Source organism: Podarcis muralis, chromosome 7, assembly GCF_964188315.1.
Source record: "Podarcis muralis chromosome 7, rPodMur119.hap1.1, whole genome shotgun sequence".
NCBI lineage: Eukaryota > Metazoa > Chordata > Lepidosauria > Squamata > Lacertidae > Podarcis > Podarcis muralis.
Genome location: NC_135661.1, coordinates 33,439,974 through 33,462,253, shown reverse-complemented (window position 1 = coordinate 33,462,253; position 22,280 = coordinate 33,439,974). Strand labels below are relative to the sequence as shown.

The window sequence follows — 22,280 nt, the reverse complement described above, 5'->3', positions numbered from 1 at the left end:
CCGAGCTCTCCCGCGCCGTTACGCAGAGGAAGACGGTGAGCTCATTGCCCGGGAAGGTTTGAAATTTACAAGGAAAGGCTTGTTTGGCCGCTTGGCGCTGTCGTTGAGGGTTGAAGTTGCGGGGACCCGGGCCGGGTTGAAGGAGGAGGGGGACGATGGCTGATCCGGCGCCCGAATCGTTGACGCCGCCGATGGAAGAAGCAGTGATGGAGACAGAGGCCTCGGATGCCCCAGCGAGAGGGGAGGAAGCGAATGAGAACGGACCAGGCGAGACGGCGAAGGGCGCTGTGATACGGGAGACGGAAGCAGGAGAAACGGAAGAAGGGCGTGATGGACGGGGAGAGGAGTCCCTGGAGCCCGCGCCAAATGCCAGCATTTCTGAGCCACAGGAAGAACCAGAAAACCTTAAACTAGGTAAACAAGTGGTTTGTTTGTTTGTTTACCTTCTGCCTCCTTTAACAAATCTCATTATTGCGTACTTGTTTTAAATCCTATAACTGATTACTCACATTGGGGTTTTTGTTTTCCAAACTACGCTGTATTACAAAAGTACAATATGGATCACAGTGTAACTATAAGTTTATGCCACTCCCTCTATGAAAAGTTTTCCAGGATTCAGATTACATTTGTTTGAAACACAATCCATTCTATGAGTAGGATTAAGTATCTTGTTAATATTTTTGTTCTACTACAATACAGGGGTACCTCGGGTTACATACGCTTCAGGTTACATGCACTTCAGGTTACAGACTCCGCTAACCCAGAAATATTACCTTGGGTTAAGAACTTTGCTTCAGGATGAGAACAGAAATCGTGCAGTGGCAGCGCGGCAGGAGGCCCCATTAGCTAAAGTGGTGGTTCAGGTTAAGAACAGTTTCAGGTTAAGAACAGACCTCCAGAACAAATTAAGTACGTAACCAGAGGTACCACTGTAGTTAAGCACGTGGTTAAAATGTGGTGCTTGCTTTAAAACTTTGATAGTTTTAAAAGGGGATTGGACATATTTATGAAGAAGGCTATTGCTAGCTATAATTGTTATCTTCTACCCCACCCCCCACGGTCATGCCTCTGAATACTAGTGGCTGGGAGTTGCAGGAGGGCAGAGTGTCCCTGTGCTCCTGGCCAGCTTGCAGGCTTCCCATTGTGGCCACTGTGAGAACAGGATGCTGGACTAGATGGGCCACTGGCCTGATCCAGCCAGGGCTCTTCATATGTCCTTACACTGGGACCTCTGAACCTGAAGGAATACTTCTTCCCATATGAAGCCAACAAGGCCTTAAAATCAGCAACCCAGCAACATCTGGAGCACAGCTGGGTCCCTACCTGGGAATTAGGCCTTGCACTTTAGTAGAAAGACATTATGGGTGTGCTAAAAGCGACCAGTGTTTAATGCATCACAATTTTTCTATATGGAACTGCAAAATATTTAAGTAGCATGTTTTTTTTAAAAAAAGGCTTCATCTGATGTGTTGAAGAATAAATCAGTTGGATGTATGATTTTTCTCTCTCTCTGGTCTAAGACGAGGGCAAAGGCGGAGAAAGCGATAGTGAATGCAGCAGCTGCAGCGATTATGGGAGTCATGGCAAGCCAGGGACCTCTTTGCAAAGGCTTGTGCCAGAGAGGAATGCCCTCTTCCCAGACACTTTCCAGACAAACAACCTCCTGTTCTATGAGCGGTTTAAGACCTACCAGGACTACATGTTGGGTGAGTAGCCTCTTGGTTTCCAAGGCTGTGCTCTTGATATCGGGGTTCCAGATTTATTTATGGTTTCTGTATTTGTCAATTTATTTACACCTTGCCTGTTTCAGGTGCAAACCTTCACAAGGTGGCTTACAGAATGACCAATAAAGTATAAGCATGAAAACTGATGAGTTAAAACGGCAGCAGCTGAAACATTACATCGGGATGGTCAATAAAGCCAGGCAGAACAACAGCGAGTCTGTTTTAAAATGAGGGTTGTGCGGGGGTTGAATTCTGTTTATTGCCATTTCAGCACAGATTAATATCACCATTAAGCTGCAAGTTCAAACCTGCGTCTGAGTTAACTACAGGCCAGGGATTCTACCTGCTGAGCCTTTCCCCCCTTTAAAATCCTGCTGGGATTCAGGTACCATTTCTGAGCTGCAAATCACCCAGTGATTCACCAGTAGATTCCAACCTCTTATCTTCTCTCTGCCCAAATGGAAACTATAGCCCATTGTTGCAAGCCTCCTAGGAGGTATTTCTGTGGGTTTGCAGCAGATTGTGAGCCCCTCCTAGTTTCCGCAAGGTCTGTGCTGCTCAAATTCTTGCAGCTAGTGAAAGGGGGTTGGGGACTTGCAGCTTCTCCATATTTCATTGTCTCCAACCCTGCTCTGCCCAAGCCAGCATGGCCAGTGGTCAGGGAAGATGGGAGCTGGAGTCCTACAGCACTTGCAATGCCTTGGGTTCCTTAACCCTGGCCTGTTGGCTTCCTTAATGTTGCCCAGTAACAATTGAGCAGTTCTCATTGTATCTCTTTGTGCATTGAAAGTGCTCACATAAAGTAGTAGTAGTAGTAGTAATAGTAATAACAATAAATAATAATAATAATAATAATAATAATAATAATAATAATAATAATAATTTATTTATACCCCGGCCATCTGGCTGAGTTTCCCCAGCCACTCTGGGCGGCTCCCAATCGAGTGTTAAAAACAATACAGCATTAAATATTAAAAACTTCCCTAAACAGGGCTGCCTTCAGATGTCTTTTAAAGATAGGATAGCTGCTTATTTCCTTCACATCTGAAGGGAGGGTGTTCCACAGGGCGAGCACCACTACCGAGAAGGCCCTCTGTCTGGTTCCCTGTAACCTCACTTCTCGCAATGAGGGAACCACCAGAAGGCACTGGATCTCAGTGTCTGGGCTGAATGATGGGGGTGGAGACGCTCCTTCAGGTATACAGGACCAAGGCTGTTTAGGGCTTTAAAGGTCAGCACCAACACTTTGAATTGTGCTCGGAAACATACTGGGAGCTAATGCAGATCTCTCTGGACCGGTGTTATGTGGTCCCGGTGGCCACTCCAAGCCACCAGTCTAGCTGCCGCATTCTGGATTAATTGCAGTTTCCGGGTGACTCCTTTTCATTTGTTTTCTGTCTGCTCTGCTCACAAATGCATTCAGCCTGTGTCTTTTCTGATGCGTGGATGTGTGTAATCTCCCCCCCCCCCAATTTGATTTCCAGCTGACTGCAAAGCCTCAGAGGTCCAAGAATTCACAGCATCGTATTTGGAGAAGGTCCTTGAGCCGTCCGGGTGGCAGGCGGTGTGGCGCACCAGTGTGTTTGAGGTCCTGGTTGAAGTAAGTGCAGCTGGGCAGCCCAGAGGCTTGGTTCCACGTGAACCATTGACAAGAGCTGTGTGTTTAGATGCTCGCCTTGTTCTAGGGGGATTGCTTTCGTTGCATGACCCAATGTGCAATATAATAACAAAATAAAAATTCAAAACACTATTACTTGCACGTCAAAATCCGGTGAAAACTGTTTCATTTAATTAATTCAGCACCATTGATGATTTTGATCCAGTGGTACCAGCTTTTCACAGTCTCTCTTTAAATAATATTTTTTCCATATAGAAAATTACATTTGTTAACAATTATATACCAATACCTCCAGCATCGCCCTGCAGTCCCCTTGCCTCTTAGCACCCCCAGTTGGCAATACCACCCCTGTTGGGAGCTACTGTTTTTAACAGGGTGTTTTAATTGTTGTAATCCGCCCTGGGATGTTATGGTGAAGGACGAGGTATTAGAATCATAGAATTGTGGAGTTGCTCTGGGGTCCTCAAGTCCATCCCATTTCAGCACATGAGTTGCAGCTAAAGCATCCCGGACAGGTGGCCACCCAGTCTCTGTTTGGAAACCTCCAACAAAAGAGAGTCCACTTTCTGAGGGTGTCCGTTCCACTACCAAAAGCAGATCTCAGCGTCCAAAATTCCTTCCGAATGTTTAGTCGGAATTCTCGTAACTTGAATCCAGTGATTTGAGTCCTACCCTCCTTCGGAGCAGCAGAAAACAAGCTGCTTGTTATTAATTAATAGTATTATTAATACTATTATTACATTGAGTTTTTTTGGAGGGTCCTTGAAGCCATCCTCCTGCCCCCAGATGGCGCTGCGCAGACCATGAAGGTGCCTCTTCTTGCCTCTCTTTTTAACACAACAGGTTGTTGATGTGGATTACTCTGCTCTGAAGGCGGTGGTGCACCTCTGTGACCCTTTCCTGTGTGAGACTCGCGGGGGCGATGCCTTCACTCAGGAGTGTATCCAGGAGCTTTTAGAAGTGAAGGGGCAGCGGCTGCTGTTGCGGGAGTTGTGGGTTGTCTTTGACGAGTCGGGGGAATTTGACCACACCGCACTGGCAGTCGAGCACGTCAGGTAAGATTATGTGGCCTGCCTATGCTGGGGACCCGCTTGCCCATGGCTTGGCCTAGACCCAACATGATAGACATTTATGAAAGAGAGAGAGAGAAGTTTTCTCTCTCGTAATGCTAGAACTCATGGACATCTAATGAAGCTGAATGTTGGAAGATTCAGGACAGGCAAAAGAAAGCACCTTTTCATGCATTACTGTATTTTAATATTTTGTTGGAAGCTGCCCAGAGTGGCTGGGGAAGCCCAGCCAGATGGGCGGGGTATAAATAATAAATTATTATTATTATTATTGTTGTTGTTGGGTGGGGTATAAATAATAAATTGTTGTTGTTGTTGTTATTAAACTGTGGAACTCAATGCCACAGGAGGATGTGGCATTGGATGGCTTTAAAAGAGGATTGGGCAAATTTATGGAATAAAGTTCTTCCAAAGGCTGCTAGCCAAGATGGCTATGCCCTGCCTCCATGGTCAGAGGCAGCAATGCTTCTGAATGCCAGTTGCTGGAAACCAAGAAGTATTTTTGTCCTGCTTTCCCATAGGCATCTGGTTGGCCACTGTGAGAACAGGATACGGGGCTAGATGGGCCACTGTCTTGATCCAGCAGTCTCTTCCTTGACACCCTTAACATTTCCCCCTTTTTGATTTTGAAGGTTTTTCTACAAGCACCTCTGGCGGAGCTGGGATGAAGAGGACGACGACGACTTCGATTATTTTGGCAGATGTGTTGAACCTCGGCTCAGGCTGTAAGTCCCTCTTGAAAACATTTCTGAGCTTGGGAGTTGACTAAACAGCTTCCACTCCCAACTCCAAAGGAGTTATGTTGTATTGCAAATGTGCTGGTGGCAGTGAATCTTCCCACAGAGTTGGTGTCCTGGCTGGGAATGCTCAGTTACTTGGGCAACAAACCCGCTTGCAGTGCAGCTCCTGTGAGGGAAGGGGAAGTTGTCAGCTTGACTGAGTGTGAAACCTTGTTGGCGAGGATGGAGAACTGGAAAGGTCCCAAGAAGCATGTGGGGTTAAGAGGCAAGAAAAGGGCGCAGAGGAGGAACACCTAGGAAGTGTACGTGGAGAATGAGGCGAGGCTTGAAGAGATGGAGAATTGAGTTGAGAGGTTAACTGGAGAGCGAGCTCTGGAGAGCCAGTGTGGTGTAGTGGTTAAGAGCGGTAGTCACGTAATCTGGGGAACCGGGTTTGCGTCTCCGCTCCTCCACATGCAGCTGCTGGGTGACCTTGGGCCAGTCACACTTCTTTGAAGTCTCTCAGCCTCACTCACCTCACAGAGTGTTTGTTGTGGGGGAGGAAGGGAAAGGAGAATGTTAGCCGCTTTGAGACTCCTTAAAGGGAGTGAAAGGCGGGATATCAAATCCAAACTCTTCTTCTTCTTCTTCTGAAGAAACGTCAGCACAATACTGGGGCCTGGGACCACCCAATGAAGGTGAATAGGAGAAGCTTACAGGACATGTAAGAAGAAATACTTTGGCCAGTGCTTAGTTGGACTATGTACAGTGGTGCCTCGCAAGACGAAAAGAATCCGTTCCACGATTCTCTTCGTCTAGCGGTTTTTTCATCTTGTGAAGCAACCCTATTAGCGGCTAAGCGGATTAGCGCTATTAGCGGTTTAGCGTCTTAGCGGCTATTAAAGGATTAGCGGCTAAGCTGCTAAAAGGCTATTAGTGGCTTAGCGGCTTAGAAAAAGGGGGGGGGGGAGCGAAAAAAAATCGCAAGACTAGCAAGACGTTTCGTCTTGTGAAGCAAGCCCATAGGGAAAATCGTCTTGCGAAGCAACTCAGAAACAGAAAACCCTTTCGTCTAGCGGGTTTTCCGTCTTGCGAGGCATTCGTCTTGCTGTAATTCACTGCTGCAACACTTAGAGATGACTTTAAATTGGCACCAGACAGATTGGTGGAGGAAAATGCTGTTGATGACTATATACTAGTCATGATGGCTGTATACTAGGGCTGCACATTGGTTTTGTGTGTACCCCAAATGACAAGGCAAATCGGGGTGATTTGGGTCAGACTCTCACGTTCCTTAGTCAGATAGCACAGTTAGCAAGCTGTCTCAAATTGCATCATGGACTGTCTAAGCTTCTGAGCCATTCTGTGGCTTTGGCTGCCTCAAAACGTAAACACACAACTCCCTGACCCCTCCACTTTAGTTCTGAAAACATTGCTATGGAATGAAAAGGAATCTTGGGGATAGTTTTAGGGGTGTTTTCTAAAATATATCCCATGCATGGGGTCACTTTACCTCTAGGTGGTGCTATAACACCAACAGTAGGATTTTATAGGCAAGAAGAGGCGCTTTGAGGAGTTATGTCCAAATTAAAATAAAATTGGGCATTCTGAGTTTCCCTTCAGTGGCCCAGGGTTGTATGATAGATTTAAAACAGGGTTGTATCCCCTTTCTACCCCCTCTTTTTTTTTTTTTTTGCTAAGTCCATCTTAAAAATTATCCACTTCCCCACATGCTTCTTGCTTCACAACTCTCTTTTGCTCGGAAAGATTTTACTGTTCCGTTTCTGGTGCACCTCCCCCCCCTCCCCCCGATCTCAAAGTGGCATAGACCTCTCCATTTCACCCTCACAACAACCCTGTGAGGTATGTTAGGCTGTGAGGATTGGTGACCGGCCCAAGGTCACCCAGTGATGTTTGTAGCAGAGGAGGAGTTCTGAACCCTGGTCTCCCAGGTCCTAGTCCAGCAACTCTAACCACTACATCACACTGGCTCCAAAGTATCGCAGGTCATATTACGAACCCAAAGTATCAAATGTGGTGACAGTAATAATAATACAACAAAACAACACCACCACAAACTGGCTTATAAGTATACAGTGGTACCTCGGGTTAAGTACTTAATTCGTTCTGGAGGTCTGTTCTTAACTCGAAACTGTTCTTAACCTGAAGCACCACTTTAGTTAATGGGGCCTCCTGCTGCCGCTGTGCCGCCAGAGCACAATTTCTGTTCTCATCCTGAAGCAAAGTTCTTATCCTGAAGCACTATTTCTGGGTTAGCGGAGTCTGTAACCTGAAGCGTATGTAACCTGAAGCGTATGTAACCCGAGGTACCACTGTAAAACCATATTTACTAGAATAATAGCTAGAATAGAGTTAGACTTGTAACCATTCAAACAACAAACATGCTAAGGTGCCATGTGCAAGACAAAGCCCGGAGATACTGTAAACATGGAGTAAATAAATATACAACTGTATCTCCAGTCTTTGTTTGGCACATGGCACCTTAGCATGTTTGTTGCTTGAATGGTTACAAGTCTAACTCTATTCTAGCTATTATTCTAGCAAATTTGGTTTTTATTCTAGCTATTATTCTAGCAAATTTGGTTTTATATTTATAAGCCAGTTTGCGGTGGTGGTGTTTTGTTGTATCATATTATGAACCCAGCCTTAAGAAGAACGGCTGAGGCAGCTGGGTATATTTAGCCTGGAGAAGAGTGAGTGGTGATATGATAGCCCTCTTCAGGTATCTGAAGGGCTGTCATGTGGAAGATGGAGGAAGCTTGTTTTCCTCTGCTCTGGAGGGCAGAATCCGAACCAGTGAATTCAAATGACAAGAAAGGAGAGCCTGACTGAGCATGAGGAAGAACTTTCTGACTGTAAGAGCTGTTCGGCCATGGAGCAGCCTCCCTTGGCAGGCGGTGAGCAATCCATCCCTGGAGATTTTTAAACAGGGGTTGGATGGCCACTGTCAGATGGCTGTTGCGGTTGCTCGAGAGTAACCAGGCAGGACTCCAAGCTGTCTTTTACAGGCTTTATTTTGGTGCAAACTATTTACAGTGAAGAGCGTCATAAGTTCATGTCTGGCTCAATCGCTAGCAGAATCCGGGAGTGGTCTTTTTTTTGGACCTCCCCCAACATAAAAGTTTCGTTACTCCCAACCGTTTCCACCCCTCCCTGCTCCTCAGGCTACTGCGCAGGATGGGCAAAGGCGAGCTTCCCTCCTCTCCGACTTGCTCAGGAGCGGCGTTAAGGCTCTTACTAGCATCCTCTGGTCCTTGCACCTCTTCTCCACTAGAGGTGGGGCTTTCCTGTAACACAACTGCCCTTCTATTTCTTGCCTCTGAGCCGATGGCAGTTCCCTGGCAGCCACCTGTCAGGGATTCATTAGCTGTGATTTCTGCATTGCAGAGGGTTGGACTAGATGAGCCTTGGGTGTCCCTTCCAACCCTAGATTTTTATGATTCTAAGGTGCTACTAGACTCTGGGTTGTAGTCCCCCCCCCCCTTCAAGCAGACTACCCTAGCTGTTCCTCCTGGAATTTATTTATTCTGGCTTCCTTCCTGCAATGTTTGATTCTTGGGCCTCTTCCCTTAGTCAATGACATCCTAATTTTGAATTCCAGGTACTATGACATTGCTGAAGATCGTGTCCCTTCCGCGTTGGTGGCGGACTACCACAGCCTCCTCTCCCAGTGTGAAGAGCTCTACCGCAGGTTTCTAGTCCTCAGGAACAGCCTCGCAAGTAGCGATTCCGACACGGAAGCAGAGAACGTCTCTGTGGTGGAAGGGATGAAACTCTACAACAGGATAGAGCACCTGAAACAAAAGTTAAAGCTGATTGAAAACCCTCTTTTGAGGTAATGCATTTTCATTTTAATTGAATTTTTTTTTTTTGCCTTTTGAATAAAAAAATAACAACAAAACAGTAGGGCTTAGTGACCAGGGTTGCATTTGGGATCTTGGAAGATCTTTTCTTTCTGGATTCAGTCCAACCATAGATTAATCTGGGTGGCTTTGCCCAGTCTTGGGAACAAGACAGACAGTATTTTAAACATGTGATCGCATGTTTAATCTGTCCCCCCATTTTTTAAAAATAGCTTGTGTGTGAGGGTGGGTTGGGTAAGCTATCAGGACCATGGGGAGGGGGCTTAACCCTTTCTTTCCCACACTGTCTTCCATTCTGGTGGGATACTGGTATAATGGCCACATTCCTCCAAGAACAAGTAACTGCTTGAGAGTGGGAGTCCCCCCCCCCCCCAGGTCTAAAACGGATTAGATAAATTCATGGAGAATAAGGCTTGCAGTGGCCGCTTGCCGTGATGGCTATGCTCCGCCTCCACAATCAGAGGCTGTCATGTTTCTCAATCCCAGTTGCTGGAAGCCACAAGTGGAGACCGTGCCCTTGTGCTCAAATCCTGCAAATCCAGGCATCTGGTCGGCAACTATGAGAACAGGATGCTGGACTAGAAGGACCCCCTTTGGCCTGATCCCGCAGGTTCTTCTTATGTTCTCATGGTGCCATTGTTGTCTGATGGGAATTGTAGTGCCTCACCTAGGCTACCCATGGGTTAATCCTGAACTCTACCTTCCCCCACATACTATAGTCCTGACCCTGATTTTTGTGTGGGGTGTGTGTCCTCTATTTTTACAAGAGAAAATACATTCTGTACAATTATTCATTTGTCTGTAATGTCCATCTAGGAACTGAACGTGCTTGAGGAATATTCTCTCTTTCTTGCAGGTATGTGTTTGGCTACCAGAAGCACGCTCGCCTCCAGGCGAGGGGAGCGCGCCCCTCGGGCGCCACCATCACCCATATTGTGTCTGCCACCATGATGTCAAGCCTGCTGCAGTGTCTGCTCAGGGACAAATTTTCTCCAGAGTCCTGTAATGAAGAAATGGAAATACAGGTACGGTGGTCCAGGGTTGTTTGGTATGTTGTTGTTGTTGTTTGCCTGGATCACAGAATCATAGAATTGTAGAGTTGGAAGGGACCCTGAGGATCATTCAGTGCAGGAATATGCAACCCCATATGGGGATTGAACCTGCAACTGTGGCATTATCTGCATCGTGCTCTAACCAACTGAGCTATCCAGGCTGAAAACTTTGCTGTAGGGAAGCAGCGCTTTCTTGACATACAGGGAAGTTGCAGTTGGAAGCGGTGACTGCGTGCTGTAGGCTGCCCATCCATGAATTAACATTATTTATTGCAGAATTAAAATTTCTGGAAAGAGACAGAGTCTTTAGGTAGCTGCCAATGTTCCTAGACTACAACTCCCATCATTCCTGGCCAGCATGGCTGATGGGAGCTGTAATCCATCAACAACATCTCAAGGCCACCAGGTTGGTGAAGGCTTGGAGCATGGTGTTGACTTGGTTAGGCATCTTCCCATTTTCATGTGATTTTCCCTGGTAATAGGTTGGTGGAGAGAACCTTGATGTGGCCTTCCAGCTTTTGCTGGACTACCCCTCCCATTGTCCTTGGCCCTTCCAATTGGAAATGGTGGGAGTTGGAGTTCCACATCATCTGAGTGGCCAAAGCTTTCCCACCACTGCCACAACGTCCTGGGCACATGTCCTCTAAAACTGTGAAGACCTGGAATGGAGAGAAGGTCTGAGTCCTCTCCCAGCATCTGAACATTGCTTTTGATGGTATCTCTTTCCTCTTCCTCAGTTCCACAGCGACCCGCTGTCTGCTATGAACGCCTGCTATGCTGGAGACAGGATCGTGGTTTGCCCTGGTCACTACCTTGTGGAGGGCACCTTGTGCGTCGCCGACAGCATTGAACTTGAAGGTTAGAGCTTGTGTTTGTTAAACGTCTTGGTGGGTTTTCCTTCTTCTCTCTGAAACCAGGAGTGGGGGAACCTTGACTCCAACTCCCATCAGCCTCAGCCAATATGGGACTTCAATCCCAGGAGAAATTGGGTTGGGAGAAGTATTATTTCTTGTTTTTTCCTGAAACTAAAACTCGCGGCCATCCAACGAAGGTTCAGGACAGATAAAGGAAAGGAAGTAAATAGTTTAACCGTGGAACTCGGTCCCATAGGAGGCAGTTATGGCCACCGACTTAAAGGTAAAGGGACCCCTGACCATTGGGTCCAATCGCGGCCGACTCTGCGGTTGCGGCGTTCATCTTGCTTTATTGGCCGAGGGAGCCGGCGTTCAGCTTCCGGGTCATGTGGCCAGCATGACTAAGCCGCTTCTGGTGAACCAGAGCAGCGCACAGAAACGCCGTTTACCTTCCCACCGGAATGGTACCTATTTATCTACTTGCACTTTGAGGTGCCACCGACTTAGATGGCTTTAAAAGACAATTAGTCAAATTCATGGAGGAGGAGAGGGCGATTGATGGCTACGCGCCATGATGGCTTGGTTCCACCTCCACAGTTGGCTTCTGAATACCAGTGGCTGGAAACCACAGGAGGGGAGGGGGATCTTGTGCTGGAATCCTCCTTCTGGATTTCCCACAGGCACCAGGTTGGCCACCGTGAGATCAGGATGCTGGACTAGATGGGCCATTGTCCTGCGGGATCTTCTTATGTGAGCCAGATATTGGCCCTCAAAGGGGTGGGAGAGGAGACTGTACAGTGGGGCTTACACATGTGTAGGTCTTTATGTGGAGTAGCTGTCTAACATATTCTGCACATCATGGAGGAAGGGGCATGTATGAGGGAGCAGCACCCCTTTCCGGCTAAGTCAGTGGGCCTGTCCCCTTGTTCTGTATAGAAATTTAATAGATAAAATATAGGAAGAAACCCGTGTTCTATAGAAATGTGTATATATAAAAGCTATGGCGATCAGTCAATCCTCTTAGCTCTGTTGCTATTCCTTCATCTTCTGATATTTCACTGGCACCGGACCTTCTGAAGCTTATCTCCATAGCTAGCCACCCTCATCCAGCAATATGGGTCCAAAATGAAACGCTTATTTATTTGTAAAAATGTTTGTATACCGCTGGGTCATTAAAATAACCAAAACAGTTTACAGTGTTAAAAACATAAAATTAAAACTAAAAACAAACATCAATTAACCATGGTGGAGGGATGTATCCTTAATTGCCTGCATAGGCCTGGCGGAATAGAAAAAAGTTTTCAGTAGGCGTTTAAAAGTTGGCACAGAAGTTCTAGTGGCAGAGAGTTCCACAGGACTGGACTGATGGCACTAAAGGCTTGGTTCCTTGTTGTCAAATGAGCCTTGCCAACTCATGCTCCTGCTCCTGCAGGTGATCTCCCTGACTGAGCTTGGATATATAAGGGCTCATTCAGGCAGTGCTGGAAATGCTTCTGTCTTGTTTTGGAGAAACAGACACAAACCCCTTTTCGTTTCTGCCATGTAACTCTCTCCCTGGACTTTCTTCACTGCGGACAACTCCACCTCCCTTAAGTTTGCCAAAAGAACCTGGGGTCTGCTGTGCGGTTGTTAGCATAATAGGCTGTACGTTGCTGTGGGGCTTATGTTGCAGTCGCTATCTTTCTCTTGTCAAAAGTCTTTAGTGGAAAAAGAGCCGAGGGTTTAATTTCCTGCTGTTCAGACTCTTTCCACCCCCCCCACACTCTTGCCGGCCTCCTTTTAAAAAAACAACAAAAAAACCCAACAACTTTTGCTTCTTTTATTTTTATGACAATGATTTTCTTTTTCTCCCAGTCTTTCTCGAATGTTTGATTTATATAGATATGCATGCCAGTGTGTGGTACCCCTGCAGGACAGAGGCTTTCAATAAATTTCTTTATCAGTAGGAGTGAGAATAAGATGGCTCGGGAACTCGGGGTGGTATTTATGACAAATCGCATCCTATCAAGAGAGGTCAGGCGAATGTGAGCAAGCAAATTAAAGCGTACTAGACCAGGCATCGCCACCAGCTTTTAAGGAACAAAAGCCGACATCTAGTTTATTCATCGAGTCGACGCTTCTGATTGAACAAGTGCCAGGAAGTCTTATTGCTTGTCGTTTGATAGATCTGCTTTTTCCTTTTTTGGAAGCTGTGAAAAATAAAAGCGCTGGGTGGCATTTTAGCAACGTGGTCTGTTAATGATGTTGGATGGGTGTTAATGATAAGGGAGGAGTCTCTCTCTCTCTCTCTCTCTGTGTCTGTCTGTCTGTGTGTGTGTGTGTGTGTGTGTGTGTGTGTCTGTCTGTCTGTGTGTTTGTGTTTGTATGGACCAATTTGAGCCATTGAATGTTATTGTTGGTGCATGACATGCAGCAGTACAGTGGCAAATCCAGAAGGGCAGGGTCCTTTCCTGATAGTCATGGCTACATCCCTTCCAATATTATACTTCCTAGAATTATATAACCTTGTAATTATACAAAATAATGGGGAATGCATTGCAACGGTCGGTGCAGATCTCCATGTGTTGCCTTGCACCCAGACCTGCAATTTCCTGTGCAGGTACATGGGCAAATCATCTGGAGTGCTCTAATATCTTCTTTTGAAGTCCTATCATACAGTACAGAACTTGCACACTCCCTTCCCTTGAAATGGAAGCAACTTGTGTTTCCAGTTTTCCCAAGTGCTCAGCTTTGGAAGGTTTGGGAACAACTCCTCTGTGTTCTCCCCTGACTTCTCCAGAGCTGACCCTAAGAGCTGATCCTCGGTGGCTGACTCCGCCTCCTTCGCTCTGATTGGCTCCAGTTAGCCCAGAGGGTGAGAGAACTTATTTTCAGCGGCTAAAAAGCTCTCTTTCCAAGCTGATTGGGTGGCTCTCTAGGACAATGTAGGGCAGGGGACCCTGCTACAGAAATAGTGACGGGTCTTTAACACACACTCCCAGTGACCCTAGGCCTCTATACTAATGGTAGCATGGACTCCTTTTTGGAAAGGCAGCGGTAGCTTTACTGATAAATTGACCCAAGACTTTTAAAGTGAGCCCACCAACGCATGCTCCTCTCAGCCGCACCAAAAATTGTAGTCAAATGAAAGTATCTGTATCTGTATGTTGATGTACGGTACCGGTTCACACTTAATGGGAAACCGTGGGTTCCTGCCACATGAATGAGCCTTGGGAAGCCCCTTGGGAAGAAACTGGGAGCTGAAGCCACTTAGAATTGTAGAGTTGGAAGGGACCACGAGGGTCATCCAGTCCAGCCCCCTGCCAATGCAGGAATCTTGCCTCTAAAGTGGGTTTCGAACCCATGGCGCTGAGTTTTAAGAGTCTCATGCTCTACCGACTGAGCTATCTCTGCAGCTAACGCCGCTGCTTTGTGCTGACTAGAGATTGAAGCAAACCACAGTTTCCCAAGTTTGGACTTCAAGGGAAACAGTGATTTAGTTAAAAGTGGGTGTTCCCAATTTCCTCCTTGCTGTGAAAGGAGAGGTGAGGCCAAGACTCGTTGGAAGGTTCGTTCACATACTTCACTACAGTTGAACTAGTGGAAGTTTAGCACTTATTTCCGTGTAGATTGCTACAAGAGAGAGAGAGAGAGAAATCCAGTTGCAATTCCATTAACCCAGAAAAGAACCAGGAGCAAAGTGACAAAATTTGGGGTGGTATATCAGCAAATGGTTCTTCCTGGCCATTTCCGTGGGTGAATTGTGGGGGAACAGAAGTGTGCATGTGTGGAAAGGGTGGGGGAGTAGTGGCATGGCCAGTGTTTAGGGTGACCTGCCAGTATATCAGTAAAAAACAACAGCAACCCCACAGTTCTGTGATGCAACAGTTCCTGCAGTGTGAAAGGAATGTTACAAATGAGCACAGAAGTGCCAGCATCCTAACTGGGAAAATGCTGCAATAAATCCCGTGTCTGAATTCAGCCTTGCTATGGTTCCTAGTGCTTTCTTCATAGAGTTGGAGAACTGTAGAGTTGGAAGGGATTCCAAGGGTCATTTAGTACAACCCAGAACCACAGCTAAAGAGCTACTTTTTAGAAGATTCCTCCTTGCTGGATGTGGCTTGTGAACAAGAGTTCCTGCACTTTCTTTCTTTTTAATTCCAGAAAGATCTCATGGCTCTCTAATGGCATCGTTATTATCGCTTGCCTTGTTGTTTGTTCTTGCTAGTGACGAGCCATAAATTTTTTTTTTACATGCTCGTAAATTTCTCTTAAGTGCTTCAGAGCGAGCGACTGTGGAGAGCTTAGTTAACTCAGCGTTGCAGCCATTAAATGGGGGGGGGGCATTTGTTGTGTATGTCATTTAACTAAATGCCATAGAACTGAGCAGAATGTCCCTCCTAAAATGCAGAAGTGTGTAAGAAGAAAGCTGGTTTATTGTTACAAGTATATCCCACCTTTTTTCCATGGAGCTCAGGGTGGTAGACGTGATTCTTCTCCTTTGCTGTGTTATCTCCAAAACGAAACCCAGTGAGGTAAGTTAGTGCTGAGACTTAGTTACTGGACCGAGGCCACTCTCTGAGCTTTGTGGCCAAGAGCAGGATTTGAACACCAGTCTCCCAGGCCCTAGTCTGATGCTCTAACCACTACAGCACATTGGCTGGTGGTGTGGCTGCTACAGGGTGGTCATAATAATAATGATAATAATGATAATGTTATTATTTATACCCTGCCCATCTGGCTGGGTTTCCCCAGCCAAATGTGGGCAGCTTACAGCATATCTAAAAACATAATAAAAACATCAATCGTTAAAAACCTGGTACAGGGCTGCCTTCAGGTGTCTTCTAAAAGTTGTGTAATTCTTTATCTCCTTGACGTCTGAGGGGAGGGTGCCACTACTGAGAAGGCCCTCTGCCTGGTCCCTGGGTTTGTTGCAACCTGCCAAAACTATTCTTTCCTTTTGCCTCCTGAAACGTTCTCCGCAGGCTACGGTTTGCCAGACGACATCGTGATAGAGAAACGAGGGAAGGGGGACGCTTTTGTGGAGTGCACCGCCGCGGACGTGAAAATCTCCAGCGTGAAGCTGGTCCAGCACGATGCCGTGGAGGGCATCTTGAGTAAGTACCTTAAGCTTGCCACCTGGCTTTGGCGTGCTACCCCCTGGCCTAGACTGAGGAACTAAGTGGTGGATTGGGCCCCGTCCCTCTTCTGCTGTGCCAACCCTAATAACAGGTGAAATAGACAGTCTAGGACGATTGCCGCAACTTGATCCATGCCTGGATGACTTCTGTTACTACTCGTGTATGGTGGGATTGAAATACCCCAAGATTTTTCTGCCTTGGTGGCACTGCCAAAGAGGAGAGGGTTGCCTTAACCCAGCAGGCAAGGCTCATGACTTGGCTTGCAAATTGTCCAGGCACCACCCCCATTCTTCATCTGTTTTTTTATTGTTCTTTCCCTTCCTCCTTATCTGAATTTGGGATGGGGAGGCCCAGATCTGTAATTCCGCAGAGGAGTGCTTCTGAATACCAGTTCCTGTTAACCACAGGAGGGCAGAGGGCAGTGCTGTTCATGGGCTTCCCATTGGGGAATCTGGCTGGCCACTGTGAGAACAGGATGCTGGACTCAATGAGCCATTGGCCTGATCCAGCAGGCTCTTTTTATGTTCCTAGCTTTTAATGGCAGGGACCCAGTTTAATTCTTAGGAGCATCATATTCCTAACATCATCCCCCCTGTATCTGTTGCATCAAAGCATCACCTGTTTGTTCTAATTCAAGTTTCATCTTCTTACCTTTCATCTCTGCTTTCATTAATAACCTAGTTCTGCTGTCACCATTGTGGTTCGCCCTCCAGATGTGTTGGGCTATGACTCCCATCAACCATGCTGGCGGATGTTGTGCTGGCTGCAGCTGATGGGAGTGGACATCCAAAACATTGGGGAGGGGACCTCATTAGTGGCTGGTGATCGATGGTCTGTTCCAGAGAGGCGTGTCATAACGTGGATACTTTACCCGCCCGCCCCCATCGTTCTATATCAAAAGTTTAATTTTTAAATTTTTGTTCCATAATGGGAATCTGGCACCCCTCCACCCCTATCTGAATTTGACAACAATCTTGTTGGCTCTGCCCTTCTGTCTTCTGGAGCAGGTGATAATTAACACTTCGTCATCGAGAGGTAGATTTGAATAACAAATGTTACATGGGCTAGCAAGACTATTTCAGCACCTTCTACATGTGAAAATATATTCACGCACCATGAAAAGAGAGGGTTCTTGGGCCACTGCTGGAGAGAAGTTACTAACTGTACGTCCCTAAAATGTTCTTACGAAGAGTAACTTTTTGTAAAAATTCTGGCTGTCGCAATAAATACTTAATGGCGGGTGGGGAGGAGAAAAATAGGAGGTCCAGAGGCCAAATCTGGCCTGCAAAGGCTTCCTGTTCAGTTCCAGCGTTGCCCCTGCTTCCAAAGGACCTTCTCACCCCACATACACAATTGTTCATTTGTTTAGAAGATTTTCACCTGCCTCTCAATAGGACACTTCTCCAAAGTGGGTAGCGACAACTCAAACCACAAAATGCAATCCAAAAAACAACAACAAACCACTTGAGAAAACGATTCAGCAGGAAAAGTTTCCAGCAGCTAATAATTGTAGACCCGGTGCAACTTCCAGCATGGCAATATGTCCTGAAAATAAGCCACTGAAATGTTCCCCCTAAAGACGAATCCATCACTCTAGAACTAATGAGTGACAATTTTGCAGTGGACCAGCAACCAAAGGTTATATTGTGAAGAGTTTCTGTTCTTGATGCTTTTGCAAGATATTCCTCTCTGTCCCTCCAACCCCTGGTTCCCCCTTCCCCCGCACAAAAGACACTTGGGTCTTCTGTTGCCTTCTACTGAATCAGGCCACTGGTCCCTCTAGCTCAGGATACTTGATATAGAATGGCAGAGCTCTAGGGTTCAACACAGGGGACATTCCCAGACCTACCTGGATGTGCTGGACATAGAACTTGGAACCTTCTGCATGCAAAGCAGATTCTCTACCACTGAGCTTCCCCAGGCTTACGTAACTCAAACACCCTAGAATCCCTTGCTTGTGTTTCTTGGGGTTCACCAGGAACCACTTCTAAACCTGGGCTACAGGTGCAGCAGCTCAGAGCGTTCTTCTCCCTCCCACCCAGGTGTCCATCAAGGGAAGACCACCCTGGAGAACTGTGTGTTGCAGTGCGAGACCACAGGGGTGGCGGTGCGAACATCAGCTGAGCTTTTAATGAAAAATTCCGACTTGTACGGTGCTAAGGTAGGAATTGATGCTCTTCTTGCGATTGACAGACGCATTGAAAAGGAAACAAAAGCAGCTTCGGCAGATACGTTCGACGCCGGCTAATAATCTGCTCCTCTTTCAAAAGCACACGTGAGGCGCTTCCTCGGATACGCTGGAAAATTACAGAAATTGCAAGAAGATTACAAACAGTTACTATAAAATAGGTTTGCCCTTTCAAATCAGTTTATCTAGCATTGTGTGGTGTTACGTGGCGCTTGCAACGTGTGACAGTGCTTTTGAGCAACTTTTTGTTGTTCTGGTTGGAGCAGAATGCGGACCATGCAAACGCCACCTTCACCAGCCATTGCTCGCCGCATGCGCACTTGAACTGTTGACCAGAGCAAAGTTCATTTGTCGATTATCCAGGAGTCTAGGCCTTATTGATTTCTCCAACAGCCTCTTAGAATTGCCTATTGATTAGCAACATCTCCGCCTCTTAATTGCAGGGTGCCGGTGTAGAAATCTATCCAGGCAGCATGTGTACGTTGATGGGGAACGGCATACACCATTGCAAAGAAGGAATCCTAATAAAAGTGAGTGTCTGAGAAGAACTGGGGTTAGCAGGGCTGCTTCCTATGCTTCTGGTAACATCGGATTGGCAGAGCTGTGCGGGCAGAGAGAAGGGCATAGTTTCATGATCTCTCATTGGTTTGAATGTCTCAGTAAGCTGCACATCATCTGTGGGGAACCTGTGATTCTTCAGATGCAGCTGATCTGGAGTTCCCACCATTGGCCATGCTGGCTGCGGCTGTTGGGAAGATGCAGCCCAAGAACACCTTGGGGGGGGGGGCACCTCAACCCTGCCATAAACTATGACTTAGGCTGTGTGACCAAATTGCACCCTTTTTGCTCATCCTAGCTCACTCTAGGAGGAAAGAAGTCACCATCCTTGGCTTAGTGTTATGCTGGAACCTGCTTTTGGTCTCTCCATTGCGGTCATTATTGTCCACTGTGATCTGATGGGGAGGGTCTGCTGATTGTATTACACAGCACCTGGCTGTGGTCTAGAAGAGGGCCTTCTCTGTAGTGGCACCTACCCTGTGACCTCCCTGTTTGACTGCTGCCACTGGAAGTTAAAAATGTATTTATTTCTTCACATGATTCCCTGACCATTTTTCCCTTTCTAGTTTCTGGTGTTGATCTTGTTGTCTGTCTTTGATCTGATAGTTGAGTTTTGTTGATTTTGTTCTTATTAAAGATTACCCTACATTTATTATTATTATGGGAACTGCTTTGACAATTGTCACAGTAGAGGAAAACAGAGTACAGTTGTACCTTGTACCTTGGATCCCGAATGTCCAACGGGGCTTCCACGGCTTTCTGCAGCCAATTGGAAGCCGTGCTTTGGTTTCCGAACATTCTGGAAGTCGAACGGACTTCCGGAACGGATTCCGTTCGACTTCCGAGGTACCACTGTATAAACTTCCTAATAATAAATATATGAAATGAGAAGATTAGCAATCTTACCTTCTGGACTGGGCATGTCTCTCACCCTTGGCTTTTAGGACTTTTTGGATGAAAATTATGACGTTCCCAAGATAACAATGGTGAACAATGTAATACATAATAACGAAGGGTATGGAGTGGTCCTGGTGAAGCCTACTGTCAAAGAGAGCGCTCCAGAAAGCTCAGGAGGCACAATCTTAAGTGGCCCAGGTAAGTTGTTAATGAAAGGTAGTTCTATCTGAGCACCCAGAAACAGCAGGGAACGATACCTGTGAACTGCTCTGAGGCCTGCGGGTATAGGGCCATATATAAATTCAATAAATTAATTAATAATAATAATAATGCCTGTTCTGAACCCCAGGATAAGAGGAGCCATGCTGGATCAGTCCAGCATCCTGTTCTCACAGTGGCCAACCAGAGACCCCAATGGTAAGCCTGCAAGCTGGCCATGAGCACAGAAGCTCTGGCCTCCTGTGGTTTCCAGCAACTGGCATTCAGGAGCATTGCTGCCTCCAACCATGGAGGCAGACATAGCCATGATGGCTAGTAGCTCTTCCCATGATGAACTGCTTTGCCTTTGGCCAGGTTGATGCATTCAGAGGGGGGGCTCTCTTGGTTCCTCCACCCACAGAGCCTTGGGGGGTGGCAGCCTGGGCGAGGACCCTTCTCTGTGGCAGCTCCTAAGCTGTGGAACTCCCCACAGAGGTATGTTTAGCACCTTCATTATACACTTTCAGGAGGATGCTGAAGATGTATCTTTTGTCCCTGTTTTTTTGACACATTTTCAGGTCCTGTCTTATTGTTAGGATTCAAAGTTTCAAACTGTTTTTAAGATGTGGTAGTCAATAAAATCAGTTGTACGTAAGGATTCCACTTAATGTCATTGTTTCTGGCTTAGAGCAAGCAAAGGACCATCATCCCACGGGCGACGGCTCCATCCCGGCGTGCGAAGATGCACATCAACAGGTCGGTGGTGGGTGGGAGCCTTGTGGAAGGGCAGGCATTTCTGAGCACACGGAAGGCAATTCTGAAATCGCCAACGAACTTTCCGCCGCATCTCTCAAGAAGAGCCATCTGCGTAAGAAGAGGCTGAGCAACCTGGGCATCACGGAAGCGGACGACAACCTGATGTCTCAGGAGATGTTTGTGTCCATTGTGGGCAACCACTTCAAGCGAAATGGCAAAGGGAGCTTTGGAACATTTCTCTACTAGATTTCCCTAGTAGAATGGCATCGGAATAATATATAGCCTGGCTGCCGGCTGGCTTGCTGCAGAGTAGCTGAAACTGTTGACACCCATCCCTTAAAAATAATAATTATTTGGCTCCATTCCTTGCTTGCATGTGATTCCGGTGTATTTATTCTCCTATGCAGCACACCTGTTGCACAACTGAAATTTCTACTTGGTGTGAGTTTTGAACCCAGCACTTGAGAGCAAAAGAAAACTTCCTCGTGGAACCTTTTGAATGGATATACTCTCTTTCTGCTTGCTATACATACATACATACATACATACATACATACACACATACATACATATACATACATACATACATACATACATACATACATATCACTTACTGTATTTATTTCTGATAGAAGACACCTTATTAAAAAATACATTTGAAGCTCCAGCTGCGGGAGGAAGGCGGCTGTTCACAGTACCGTAAAACTGTTGACCTCTTAACCACAGCTGAAAAGAGTGTTTTGCTTCCTACATAGTAGTGGTGGTCTATTATTTTCAGCTGTTTTTAAATAAAACCTTTTTTAAAAAATATATTTAGGAAATTGTCCCCCCTCTTTGTTTTGTACAGAGTTCTGTCCGTCCCTTTCAATAAACATTACCTGTTACACAGCTGATCCATGTGAGCAGTCTTAAAATATATTAGGGTGTAGAACTGCAGTGCTTAGATTTAACGGGTGTTAGAAAACTGTGTAGTCTTGTGCTTTGGTGAAGAAAGACCTGGTGGTTCTCAGGGCAGTCTCAGTTAACTCAGAAAACGTTTCCCTGAGTGAGAGGCTTGGAAAGGTGTGGGCAAGATCTTCCATCTTTGAACTTGGAGAAATGAGAGAGGCGTGGTCGTCCGTCCGAATGCTCGGGAGTTCTTGCGAGTGGCTGAGAGGGGAACTGGCGTTGTACCAGGGCCAGGAATGTACATCTGGTGGATTTCTTCAATAAACACACCTCTGAGGCAGCTTTGCTTTCGTCAAAACAGCAGTCAAAACAACGAGTCCACAGGCCTGTAATGACACAATGCTTCTTTTGAGATATTCTCCTGCCTTAGCTTGACACGTGCGTAAGGATTAAGTCATGTTCACAGAGGAAAAGCATGCCTGCATTATCAGAGCTGGATGCCCAATTCAATGAAAAGAACAGGGTGCCTGCTCTCTGTCAGGTTAGCTCAAGGGTAAGGGAAATTGGTTCCTAAATGTGGCTACCTGGGAGTCACTCATCTAGGCCCTGACAGAGTAGCAATGGAGACTGGGGAAGCGTATTCCTGCCTATCTGCTTAGAGTTGGTTCCCAGGGGTCTTGCGTGGGTGATGCTGTTTTGGCTACGTAAAGCAGCACTCATGCCTGAACATCAGAAATGGAGGGAAGGATGACCG

General features: G+C 46.5%; 1 protein-coding gene across 1 annotated transcript; it reads left to right on the top strand.

Annotated features, from left to right (window-relative positions):
* The first annotated feature begins 22 nt into the window (after positions 1–22).
* SHCBP1 (SHC binding and spindle associated 1) lies at positions 23–21,531 on the top strand. Its single transcript, XM_028740248.2, has 13 exons — positions 23–414; positions 1,521–1,706; positions 3,209–3,324; positions 4,186–4,397; positions 5,045–5,137; positions 8,754–8,987; positions 9,872–10,040; positions 10,805–10,925; positions 15,886–16,017; positions 18,084–18,202; positions 18,673–18,759; positions 19,732–19,882; positions 20,571–21,531. Exons 1-13 carry the CDS (start codon positions 156–158, stop codon positions 20,882–20,884), a joined length of 2,193 nt encoding a protein of 730 aa, XP_028596081.2. The 5' UTR covers positions 23–155; the 3' UTR covers positions 20,885–21,531.
* The last annotated feature ends 749 nt before the right edge of the window (positions 21,532–22,280 follow it).

Excerpts from the sequence above, each read along its gene's own strand:
- SHCBP1 (XM_028740248.2), top strand. The coding sequence starts at position 156 with ATGGCTGATCCGGCGCCCGAATCGTTGACGCCGCCGATGGAAGAAGCA. Across the intron at positions 18,203-18,672 it reads CCGACTTGTACGGTGCTAAG|GGTGCCGGTGTAGAAATCTA; the intron begins GTAGGAATTGAT and ends TCTTAATTGCAG. Across the intron at positions 18,760-19,731 it reads AAGAAGGAATCCTAATAAAA|GACTTTTTGGATGAAAATTA; the intron begins GTGAGTGTCTGA and ends CTTGGCTTTTAG.